General features: G+C 40.1%; 1 protein-coding gene across 6 annotated transcripts in view; it reads right to left on the reverse strand.

The window, feature by feature from the left end:
- The window catches only part of LOC123327572 (solute carrier family 23 member 1), a 69,736-nt gene that overhangs the window by 35,455 nt on the left and 20,794 nt on the right, over positions 1-13,487 (reverse strand). For 3 of the 6 annotated variants that reach the window (XM_044946892.1, XM_044946893.1, XM_044946894.1), the window contains exon 3: positions 13,056-13,213. The exons of the other annotated variants lie outside the window; for them this stretch is intronic. In XM_044946892.1, the coding sequence (XP_044802827.1) occupies positions 13,056-13,213 (158 nt within the window). The remainder of the gene's footprint in view (positions 1-13,055; positions 13,214-13,487) is intronic. 6 annotated transcript variants of the gene reach the window in all.

Below are 13,487 nucleotides of genomic sequence, written 5' to 3' on the forward strand. Positions count from 1 at the left end.
GAGTCTTCTCCAACACCACAGTTCAAAGGCATTAGTTCTTCAACACTCAGCCTTCTTTATGGTCCAACTCTCACATCCATACATGACTACTGGAAAAACCATAGCTTTAACTAGACAGACTTGGTTGGCAAAGTCATGTCTCTACTTTTTAATATGCTATCTAGGTTGGTTATAAGTTTTCTTCCAAGTAGCAAGCATCTTTTAATTTCATGGCTGCAAGTCACCATCTGCAGAAAATAAAGTCTGCCACTGTTTCCACTGTTTCCCCATCTATTTGCCATGAAGTGATGGGACCTGATGCCATGATCTTAGTTTTTTGAATGTTGAGCTTTAAGCCAGATTTTTCACTCTCCTCTTTCACTTTCATCAAGAGGCTCTTTAGTTCCTCTTCACTTTCTGCAATAAGGGTGGTGTCATCTGCATATCTGAGGTTATTGATATTTCTCCTGGCAATCTTGATTCCAGCTTGTGCTTCATCCAACTTGGCATTTCACATCATGTACTTTGCATAAAGTTAAATAAGCAGGGTGATAGTATACAGCCTTTGCATACTCTTTTCCCAATTTGGAACCAGTCCATTGCTCCATATCCTGTTCTAACTGTTACTTCTGGACCTGCATACATGTTTCTCAGGAGGCAGGTAAGGTGGTCTGTTATTCCCATCTCTTGAAGAGTTTTCTACAGTTTGTTGTGATCCACACAGTCAAAGGCTTTAGTGTAGTCAATGAAGCAGAAGCAAATGTTTTTCTGGAATTCCCTTGCTTTCTCTATGATCCATCTAATACTGGCAATATGATCTCTGGTTCCTCTGCCTTTTCTAAATCCAGTTGAACATCTGAAATTTCACGGTTCATGTACTGTTGAAGCCTGGCTTCAGTCATGTGAGGACTCCCCTCATAGTTCAGTTGGTAAAGAATCCATCTGCAATGCAGGAGACCCTGGTTTGATTCCTGAGTCAGTAAGATCTGCTGGAGAAGGGATAGAGTACCTACTCCAATATTCTTGGGCTTCCCTTGTGGCTCAGCTGGTAAAAATCTGCCTGCAATGTGGGAGACCTGGGTCTGATCCCTAGGTTGGGAAGATCCCCTGGAGAAGGGAAAGTCTACACACTCCAGTATTGTGGCCTGGAGAATTCTATGGACTGTAATGGGGTTGCAAAGAGTTGGAAAAGGTATGTATACCAAAACATTTTCTTAATGTTTCCTTAAATAACAGATGTTATAGTATGGGCTTTTTGTTTTGTTTTGTTTTTAAAGCTGTTGTCTGGCATTCCCATTTCTTGAAGGTTGGTTCTCTAAGATGTGCTTCCTAAGATTCTCCCTGTCCATTCTCCCCTTCCCTTCAGTCTTTACTATCTCATCTGTATGCTCAAGTCTGAAGAACATTCCCCACTATTTTCCTTTACAACAACTTGCAAAATCTACAGTCTCAGAAACGGCCTTTAGAAATTTGATAGGATTGGTATTTTAAGTGGTCAAAGCAACAGATCTGTGTCCGTGGGGGTACTATCAACATCTAAGCTTATACAGTGTTTTAAAGTTACATTTTCTCATCCTTATCTCAAGAGTACTGCAGGGTGTGTAGCACAATGCTGCTTTGTCTCTGTATGAGGAAACTGATACTGGGGGAGGTGCCAGTGGCAGGGTTCAACTGGGAAGTACAGAGCCCTGATCAGAAAGTATGAGTCATGGGGCCAAATTGTGACCCAGTATGTTTGTTATAAGAACAATTGATAAGAGGACATGTGGTAAGAACAAACTTCTTAACAGTTTATGGTAATGATTATGTAATTTTTCTCCTCTCTTAGTATATATGAATACTTCCATTTGGGCCCATAAAGTAGGAACAGCTAACCTTTCAGAAGTATTGGGAAGTTAAGCTTCAATCCTCCTCTCTGAGTTCTCATGCACTTGATAAAAATAGTATACATGACCCTTGTTAACGACATTAAGGCAGGCTTTACTACAAGGAGGCTACTACAATGGGATTTTGTAATAGGGGAGAGAGATCAGGCTCAACTCCCAATATGACAAGGAAAGGTGAGAATCTATAGCCAAGGAGGAGGGTGGGGTTCAGTGGATAGAAAATTACTAAGAGGAAGCATCAGGGTAAGGAGAGGATTCGGGATGAAGACAGGACAAGGTGATGAGACATCACCTGGGGATGATGGAGAATGAGGAACCCAATCAGAGAGTGAGGGTGGATATTCTGGCTACAGGCATTGAGCAAGATTCTTGTTAAAATTGGACCTTTCTGAGACCAACATGGACATTCAAAAGTCAAGTCTAGTTGAACAGTTGTTTATTGGATATAGCAGTAGGATGATCATAGTCAATCTTGTATGTTAGACACTATGACTAAATGGATCTCTTCCAGTTAAATAGACTCAGCACAACGTGGGCCTGTACAAAATTCTGCAGCAGAAGGGGGAAGGTTGCCTAAGACTCTGGAGTTCCTAAAACTACACTGGAAACTAGAAGGCAAGGGAACAGTGATTTTAAAATTCTGAAAAAAAAAAAAAAATTTTCCAACCTAAAATTCTATAGCCAGCCAAGTTATCAATCAAGTATGAGAATAGGATCAAGATATTTTCCCATATGGAGAGTCTTACAAAACTTATCTCCCACGTGGTCTCTCAGTAAACTACTGTGTAATCATGTTCCACCAAAAAGAAGAGAAAGGCATGGGATCAAGAGATCTAGACTTGAAAACTGACATGAAGAGAATTGCCAGGATAAAGGATAAAGGGTAAAGAGGCATCTCAAGATGACACATCTAATATACGCCAGGCACAGGTAGCGACTGTTCCAGACTACAGCAAATCAGAGAGCCCCAGGGGATAGTTCATCAAGAAGATGAAGCTGATAGCTACCTGATGCAATGAAATTATCAAGAAGAGATTTATACAACAGGCAGGGAGCTTATCGTTGAAATGAAAATAAACAGAAACTTTAAAATATTTTTTTAAAGATATTAATTTTAGAGAAAACACACAGGCTTCCCCAGTGGCTCAGTGGTAAAAAAAATCCGCCTGGCAAGACGGGAGCCATGGGTTCGATTCCTGGTTTGGGAATATCCCCTGGAAGGAAATGGCAACCCCCTCCAGTATTCTTGCCTGGGAAATCCCATGGACAGAGGAGCCTGGTGGGCTACAGTCCACGGGGTCTCAAAAGAGTCAGGCATTACTTAGAACTAAACGACAACATTATAATGTGAACACTCAATGTTGACCTATGCTGGGAGGATGTGATTATAGGAAGATGGAAAATGTGCTTATATGTGGTAGGAGTGAGCGGCTGTGAAAGAAAATGAAATCAGTCATCCATATTGGCACTTCAGTCACTAGTGCATAAGACAGAAGTGTATTAATTAGAGACTCCGGGGAAAATAGCTAAATAATCAGCTTGGAGGGATGAGAGTGCTTGCCTCTGCCTAGAAGAAAGGGAAGGTGGATAGATCTCCTTCTCTGGTAGGAGAAGGCTGTTTGTCTGTCTTCTTTAAACCCATCACTACCTACTGCCTTGAGAGTGCCTTTGACAGCCACCCACATTGCTCTAGTCCTCCCTTCTGATCTCCCCCAAAGATTTGCACACTTATTCTTTTCTTTTTCCTTTTAAGGGCTTTAATGTTGACCACCACAGGGAAATAGATTGGGGAAACAGAGATAAAAGCAGGTGAATAGACAAAGGTTGCAGAATCTGGGAGGTTGTCTCAAGCCTGGAGCCTTGAGCCATATCTCCCAGCCCCACTTCCAAGATGGTAATGGGAAGTCTATGGACTTTTGCTCTCAGGCAAAGTACATCATGTGAAATGCCGGGCTGGGTGAAGCACAAGCTGGAATCAAGATTGCCGGGAGAAATATCAATAACCCCAGACATGCAGATGACACCACCCTTATGGCAGAAAGCGAAGAACTAAAGAGCCTCCTGATGAAAGTGAACTAGGAGAGTGAAAAAGTTGGCTTAAAACTCAACATTTGGAAAACTAAGATCATGGCATCTGGTCCCATCACTCCATGGCAAATAGATGGGGAAACAGTGGAAACAGTGTCAGACTTTATATTTGGGTACTCCAAAATCACTGCAGATGGTGATTGCAGCCATGAAATTAAAAGATGCTTGCTACTTGGAAGAACAGCTATGACCAACCTAGACAGCATATTAAAAAGCAGAGACATTACTTTGCCAACAAAGTCTGTCTAGTTAAAGCTATGGTTTTTGCCATAGTCATGTATGGATGTGAGAATTAGACTATAAAGAAAGTTGAGCGATGAAGAATTGATGCTTTGAACTATGGTGTTGGAGAAGACTCTTGAGAGTCCCTTGGACTGCAAGGAGATCCAACCAGTCCATCCTAAAGGAAATCAGTCCTGAATATTCATTAGAAGGATTGATGCTGAAGTTTAAACTCCAATATATGGCCACCTGATGAGAAGAACTGACTTCTTGGAAAAGACCCCGATGCTGGGAAAGATTGAAGGTAGGAGATGAAGGGGACAACAGAGGATGAGCTGGTTGGATGGCATCACCGACTCAATGGACATGAGTTTGAAACTCCGGAAGTTGGTAATGGACAGGGAAGCCTGGCATGTTGCAGTCTATGGGATCACAAAGAGTCGGACACAACTGAGTGACTGAACTGAACTGAACTGAAAGATTCAAAGGGTGTGGGGCTCATGAAACATGCCCTAATACTTTTCTAAGAAAAAGTTTTAAATGGTTCTTATTTCCCCCAGTTATAAAGCAACACATGGACTCTAAATAAAAATTAATGGTAAATAAAAATACAAAGCATAAATCACCACAATTCCACAACCCAGAAATAATTAACATTTTTTTCTAATCATTTTTTTTAACCCTTGAGTAGGTAAACTTTATCAGCACATGTACAATATTGGTACATACCTTTCATATATAATGTGTATCACCCAGAAATAACCTTTAACATTTCTTTGATCCTTTTGCCATCTTTAACTAGATAAATGATTATCAGTATACATTAGATGTATTTCTCTCATGGGCTTCCCTGGTGGCTTAGCAGTACAGAATCTGCCTGCAATGAAGAAGACCCAAGTTTGATCCTGGGGTTTGGAAGATCTCCTGGAGAAGGGCATGGCCACCTACTCAAGTATTCTTGCCTGGAGAATCCCATGGACAGAGGAGCCCAGCGGGCTACAGTCCATAAGGTCACAATGGAACATGACTAAAGCGACTTAGCAAGCACGCACAGACTTCCAGTGGCACATCTGGTGGCTTGTGCGATTTGTCATCCAGGCAAGGGCAAGGTGGCTGCAGACCTCTGGCGATGGGCATGGACTTTCTGCAGAACCTAGCAACAGATACAGAGCTCAGGCAGATCAGGGCTCAGCTGCAGGCAAGTCCATGGAAGAAAAGGACCCGGGCTGATTTGGGCAAGACTACATAGAAGCCAGGTCTGAATGTACTTTGGGCAGAAATACTGGCTCCACACTTGAGACATTCCCAGGAAAATATAAGGGAGATATATCACTTGGAACCACTCCAGAAAAAGAAAATCCCAGGTAAAAATGAATAATTCTAGAAATAGAATTATTCCAGAAATGGAATTAAGACCCAGAATTACATAGTCAATATTTCATTTCCTTTAGTGATTGCATTTAAACTTAATGCTTTCTTTTGAAATGAACGGTTACATAAATTCAGAACTGAGCACCTCAGTGGGAAGGCCCTTGGGGGATACACCCAAGACCCCTAAAGTCACACCAGGGAGGCAGCCATCCCTCTGCCAAGGGTTGTAGCTGCCTGCCCCACAATGGGCACTGCACTCTTCAGCTTTTATCAGGGAAGCTGTTTTTTTGCCTCTTATCATTTCCTTTGAATATTTAACATGGTTTTAATCATTAACATATTCTGAAATCTTATTGCAGTATCAGCATTTGTGTTTGCAGTCTAAAAAGTACATCATTAAATACTGTTTATCTGATAACCTCTAATCAATCAAATCTACTAGACCTTTGATTCACAGGCTATCAGCTAGTTTTATAATTTCTAATGTCTCTAATGAGCAACTGTACTTGTTAGTCTCTAAACAGGAAGCCTATTTCAGGGAAATAATCTCAGGTGTATTCCTGTCCCCACCTTAGTCTAAGACATTAGCATGGCTTTCTTTCTTAATTCCATCAAAATGGAATCACAGATAAATAGCCTGCAGACTAGGATTGAGAAGATGTAAGAAAGGTTTAACAAGGACCTAGAAGAAATAAAAAAGAGTCAATATATAATGAATAATGCAATAAATGAGATCAAAAATACTCTGGAGGCAACAAATAGTAGAATAACAGAGGCAGAAGATAGGATTAGTGAATTAGAAGATAGAATGGTAGAAATAAATGAATCAGAGAGGATAAAAGAAAAATGAATTAAAAGAAATGAGGACAATCTCAGAGACCTCCAGGACAATATTAAATGCCCCAACATTCGAATCATAGGAATCCCAGAAGAAGAAGACAAAAAGAAAGACCATGAGAAAATACTTGAGGAGATAATACTTGAAAACTTCCCTAAAATGGGGAAGGAAATAATCACTCAAGTCCAAGAAACCCAGAGAGTCCCAAACAGGATAAACCCAAGGTGAAACACCCCAAGACACATATTAATCAAATTAACAAAGATCAAACACAAAGAACAAATATTAAAAGCAGCAAGGGAAAAACAACAAATAACACACAAGGGAATTCCTATAAGGATAACAGCTGATCGTTCAATAGAAACTCTTCAAGCCAGGAGGGAATGGCAAGACATACTTAAAGTGATGAAAGAAAATAACCTACAGCCCAGATTATTCTACCCAGCAAGGATCTCATTCAAATATGAAGGAGAAATCAAAAGCTTTACAGACAAGCAAAAGCTGAGAGAATTCAGCACCACCAAACCAGCTCTCCAACAAATGCTAAAGGATCTTCTCTAGACAGGAAACACAAAAAGGGTGTATAAATTTGAACCCAAAACAATAAAGTAAATGGCAACGGGATCATACTTATCAATAATTACCTTAAACGTAAATGGGTTGAATGCCCCAACCAAAAGACAAAGACTGGCTGAATGGATACAAAAACAAGACCCCTACATATGTTGTCTACAAGAGACCCACCTCAAAACAGGGGACACATACAGACTGAAAGTGAAGGGCTGGAAAAAGATTTTCCATGCAAATAGAGACCAAAAGAAAGCAGAAGTAGCAATACTCATATCAGATAAAATGGACTTTAAAACAAAGGCTGTGAAAAGAGACAAAGAAGGTCACTACATAATGATCAAAGGATCAATCCAAGAAGAAGATATAACAATTATAAATATATATGCACCCAACATAGGAGCACCGCAATATGTAAGACAAATGCTAACAAGTATGAAAGGAGAAATTAACAATAACACAATAATAATGGGAGACTTTAATACCCCACTCACACCTATGGATAGATCAACTAAACAGAAAATTAACAAGGAAACACAAATCTTAAACGATACAATAGACCAGTTAGACCTAATTGATGTCTATAGGACATTTCATCCCAAAACAGTGAATTTCACCTTTTTCTCAAGCGCACATGGAACCTTCTCCAGGATAGATCACATCCTGGGCCATAAATCTAGCCTTGGTAAATTCAAAAAAATTGAAATCATTCCAAGCATCTTTTCTGACCACAATGCAGTAAGATTAGATCTCAATTACAGGACAAAAACTATTAAAAATTCCAACATATGGAGGCTGAACAACACACTGCTGAATAACCAACAAATCACAGAAGAAATCAAAAAAGAAATCAAAATTTGCATAGAAATGAATGAAAATGAAAACACAACAACCCAAAACCTATGGGACACTGTAAAAGCAGTCCTAAGGGGAAAGTTCATAGCAATACAGGCATACCTCAAGAAACAAGAAAAAAGTCAAATAAATAACTTAACTCTACACCTAAAGCAACTAGAAAAGGAAGAAATGAAGAACCCCAGGGTTAGTAGAAGGAAAGAAATCTTAAAAATTAGGGCAGAAATAAGTGCAAAAAAAAAAAACACAAAAGAGACCATAGCAAAAATCAACAAAGCCAAAAGCTGGTTCTTTGAAAGGATAAATAAAATGGACAAACCATTAGCCAGACTCATCAAGAAACAAAGGGAGAAAAATCAAATCAATAAAATTAGAAATGAAAATGGAGAGATCACAACAGACAACACAGAAATAAAAAGGATCATAAGAGACTACTATCAGCAATTATATGCCAATAAAATGGACAATGTGGAAGAAATAGACAAATTCTCAGAAAAGTACAACTTTCCAAAACTGGACCAGGAAGAAATAGAAAATCTTAACAGACCCATCACAAGCACGGAAATTGAAACTGTAATCAGAAATCTTCCAGCAAACAAAATCCCAGGTCCAGACGGCTTCACAGCTGAATTCTACCAAAAATTTAGAGAAGAGCTAACACCTATCCTACTCAAACTCTTCCAGAAAATTGCAGAGGAAGGTAAACTTCCAAACTCATTCTATGAGGCCACCATCACCCTAATACCAAAACCTGACAAAGATCCCACAAAAAAGAAAACTACAGGACAATATCACTGATGAACATAGATGCAAAAATCCTTAACAAAATTCTAGCAATCAGAATCCAACAACACATTAAAAAGATCATACACCATGACCAAGTGGGCTTTATCCCAGGGATGCAAGGATTCTTCAATATCTGCAAATCAATCAATGTAATACACCACATTAACAAATTGAAAAATAAAAACCATATGATTATCTCAATAGATGCAGAGAAAGCCTTTGACAAAATTCAACATCCATTTATGATAAAAACTCTCCAGAAAGCAGGAATAGAAGGAACATACCTCAACATAATAAAAGCTATATATGACAAACCCACAGCAAACATTATCCTCAATGGTGAAAAATTGAAAGCATTTCCTCTAAAGTCAGGAACAAGACAAGGGTGCCCACTTTCACCATTACTATTCAACATAGTTTTGGAAGTTTTGGCCACAGCAATCAGAGAAGAAAAAGAAATAGAAGGAATCCAAATTGGAAAAGAAGAAGTAAAACTCTCACTGTTTGCAGATGACATGATCCTCTACATAGAAAACCCTAAAGACTCCACCAGAAAATTACTAGAACTAATCAATGACTATAGTAAAGTTGCAGGATATAAAATCAACACACAGAAATCCCTTGCATTCCTATACACTAATAATGAGAAAATAGAAAGAGAAATTAAGGAAAAAATTTCATTCACCATTGCAACGAAAAAAATAAAATACTTAGGAATATATCTACCTAAAGAAACTTAAGACCTATATATAGAAAACTATAAGACACTGGTGAAAGAAACCAAAGAGGACAGTAATAGATAGAGAAATATACCATGTTCATGGATTGGAAGAACCAATATAGTGAAAATGAGTATACTATCCAAAGCAATTTATAGATTCAATGCAATCCCTATCAAGCTACCAACGGTAAGATCACAGAGCTAGAACAAATAATTTCACAGTTTGTATGGAAATACAAAAAACCTCAACTAGCCAAAGCAATCTTGAGAAAGAAAAATAGAACTTGAGGAATCAACCTGTCTGACTTCAGGCTCTACGACAAAGCCACGGTCATCAAGACAGTATGGTACTGGCACAAAGACAGAAATATAGATCAATGGAACAAAATAGAAAGCCCAGAGATAAATCCATGCACATATGGACACCTTATCTTTGACAAAGGAGGCAGAAATATACAATGGATTAAAGACAATCTCTTTAACAAGTGGTGCTGGGAAAACTGGTCAACCACTTGCAAAAGAATGAAACTAGAACACTTTCTAACACCATACACAAAAATAAACTCAAAATGGATTAAAGATCTAAACGTAAGACCAGAAACTATAAAACTCCTAGAGGAGAATATAGGCAAAACACTTTCTGACATACATCACAGCAGGATCCTCTATGACCCACCTCCCAGAATATTGGAAATAAAAGCAAAAATAGACAAATGAGACCTAATTAAACTTAAAAGCTTCTGCACAACAAAGGAAACTATAAGCAAGGTGAAAAGACAGCCTTCAGAATGGGAGAAAATAATAGCAAATGAAGCAACTGACAAACAACTAATCTCAAAAATATACAAGCAACTCCTACAGCTCAATTCCAGAAAAATAAATGACCCAATCAAAAAATGGGCCAAAGAACTAAATAGACATTTCTCCAAAGAAGACATCCAGATGGCTAACAAACACATGAAAAGATGCTCAACATCACTCATTATCAGAGAAATGCAAATCAAAACCACTATGAGGTACCATTTCATGCCAGTCAGAATGGCTGCGATCCAAAAGTCTACAAGCAATAAATGCTGGAGAGGGTGTGGAGAAAAGGGAATCCTCTTACACTGTTGGTGGGAATGCAAACTAGTACAGCCACTATGGAGAACAGTGCAGAGATTCCTTAAAAAACTGGAAATAGAACTGCCTTATGATCCAGCAATCCCACTGCTGGGCATACACACTGAGGAAACCAGAAGGGAAAGAGACACGTGTACCCCAATGTTCATCGCAGCACTGTTTATAATAGCCAGGACGTGGAAGCAACCTAGATGTCCATCAGCAGATGAATGGATAAGAAAGCTGTGGTACATATACACAATGGAGTATTACTCAGCCATTAAAAAGAATATATTTGAATCAGTTCTAATGAGGTGGATGAAACTGGAACCTATTATACAGAGTGAAGTAAGCCAGAAAGAAAAACACCAATACAGTATACTAATGCATATATATGGAATTTAGAAAGATGCTAACAATAACCCAGTATATGAGACAGCAAAAGAGACACTGATGTATAGAACAGTCTTTTGGACTCTGTGGGAAAGGGAGAGAGTGGGATGATTTGGGAGAAAAATAAAATAAATAAAAACAAAAAGTACATAATTAAATACTGTTTATCTGATAACCTCTAATCAATCAAATCTACTAGACCTTTGATTCACAGGCTATCAGCTAGTTTTATAATTTCTAATGTCTCTAATGAGCAACTGTGCTTGTTAGTCTCTAAACAGGAAGCCTATTTCAGGGAAATAATCTCAGGTGTATTCCTGTCCCCACCTTAGTCTAAGACATTAGCATGGCTTTCTTTCTTAATTTTATTTCCCTGTTTCTCTGCATGTTTAATTAGGCTGCAGATTCTTTTAACTCTATCTTCTGATTTTGTTTTGTCTCTCACAGGGTTACCAGAAGGCGAGGCCCACAAGCACCCTCAGTACTGAGATTCCGGTTGGAACATAGTACTGCACCATCTTCTACTGTCAACAACACAGGTGTCCACATATTAGAGATGGAAGGACTTACCGATATGACACACTTCAACTCCCTCATTTTACAGACGAGAACACTGGGTTTTAGAGAGGGTGAATGGCTTGTGCAGCTTCCCACAGCACAGAAGCCAGAACTAGAATTCAGGCTCCCAGCTTCCAAGATCAATGTTTTTCCATTATTATAGTCAAGACCACCTCAATTTAAGGCAAGGAGCTTCCCCATCCAGAAGAGCCTTGTGTATGTAACTCTGCATGGGGCGGCTCAGGGGTGGGGCCTCCTGGGTGTCCAGGCAGGTGGCTGCAAGCCCTCTCTACTGCAGCACCGGTCACTCCAGGGACTGATCCCGGAAAGGTAGGAGGGGTCCTGGATATCAGGGACTTGAGAAACAGACCAGACCAAACCTTAAACCTCTCTCAGCGCTTGGTGGGGGATTGGGGAAAATCTTGGCTCTCAAAGACGATGACAGAAGAAGGAAGAGAGAGAAGGGAAATAATTTGACAAAGATGTAGGCTCTAAACCCCTCTCCTCAACAAAAAATGGGAGACCTTAAGCACTGGCATATCTCCTGTAAATGACTTGCAAAAGCAGCACTTTGGAAAGAGCCTTTGATTTGATTTAGGCAAGAAGACTAGGTTAGGAAGGAATATTCTCTAGATACTCTCTGCTGCTGCTGCTGCTGCTGCTGCTGCTGCTGCTAAGTCGCTTCAGTTGTGTCCGACTCTGTGGGACCCCATAGACGGTAGCCCACCAGGCTTCCCGTCTCTGGGATTCTCCAGGCAAGAACACTGGAGTGGGTCACCATTTCCTTCTCCAATGCATAAGAGTGAAAAATGAAAGTGAAGTCGCTCAGTCGTGTCCGACTCTAGCGACCCCATGGACTGCAGCCTACCAGGCTCCTCCGTCCATGGAATTTTCCAGGAAAAAGTACTGGAGTGGGGTGCCATTGCCTTCTCCTCTAGATACTCTCTACAGGCAGCCTATCTCGGAAATAATCAGCTACCTTGTAACAGCCTTCACCTGGGGTTTGATTCAGATAATTGATAAAGGATAAAAGTTCTCATCAGAAAGAAATTTTTTTTCTGTTTCTTTACTTTTTGTCTATGTGAGATGATGGACGTTCATTAAATCTACTGTGCTAATCATTTCTTGATGTATGTAAGTCAATTCATTATGCTGTACACTTACACAGTGTTGTCTGTCAATTACATCTCAATGAAACTGGAAGGAAAAAAAGAATAAATAGTAATTTTTCCTCTCAAGTTATTTTCTCATAAGACAGGTTGGGCAGAAGCACATCATAGGGAAAGTTTTCCATTTTCCTCTGCATCTTCAAAACTGGGCACAGACTTGGTATAGATTAGGTCACAAGCAGACTTACAGGGAGATTCCCTCACTTGCACTGCTCCCTCTGAAGTCCAGGGAGGAGTCCCCACAGCGTGTTCACTAGCACAAGCCTTGTAGAATTTGCAAAGGTAAAAGGTTTCAAGCATGGCCATCTGTAGCTATTTGTATTACTTTAACGAAGAACTCTGGCTAATGTAGATAGTAAATGTTGGCGCTGGGACTTGAACTTATGTGCTTACTTCTGATCCTGTGCTCCCTCTATCATGTCACACCAGCTTTCTAACTCATTTTAGGCTACAAGCCAAGCAAACCTTATTGCCACCCTGGGAGATAAAAGTCAGAATCCACGGAGAGGAGTTTTACCTACCTGATTCCTAAAAGTACTTGCAGGAGAGTGCAGATGCCAGAGACGAAGAAAATGGTGCTGATGAGGTAGCTCTGGGTCAGGGGATCATGCTGCAAACACAGGTCCTTAGCCAAGATGAGCGGCACTGCCACAAGCCCCCCTAGGGCCGTGAGGAAGTGCTGTAGGCAGAGCAGAGAGAGGAGACAAACTTAGAGATGCTGTGGCTGCCTACTCCACCTAATCCTATTCCTTCTACTGGAGGGTCAACCTTTGGTCTCGGAGGAGATCCAGGCAAGTGGCAGGAACTAGGAAGGCCTGGCAGCAAGAAGCAGGGACACAACCAGAAGGTCTGGGGTTCAAAGGCAGGACCCCAGGGCTTAGAACTGCTGTTCTAGGTAAGAAACCAAGGTAGGGACGCAGTGTGGGAGGACATAACAGGAACCAAGGAGGTGG

Source organism: Bubalus bubalis, chromosome 8 (assembly GCF_019923935.1).
Source record: "Bubalus bubalis isolate 160015118507 breed Murrah chromosome 8, NDDB_SH_1, whole genome shotgun sequence".
Taxonomy (NCBI): Eukaryota; Metazoa; Chordata; class Mammalia; order Artiodactyla; family Bovidae; genus Bubalus; species Bubalus bubalis.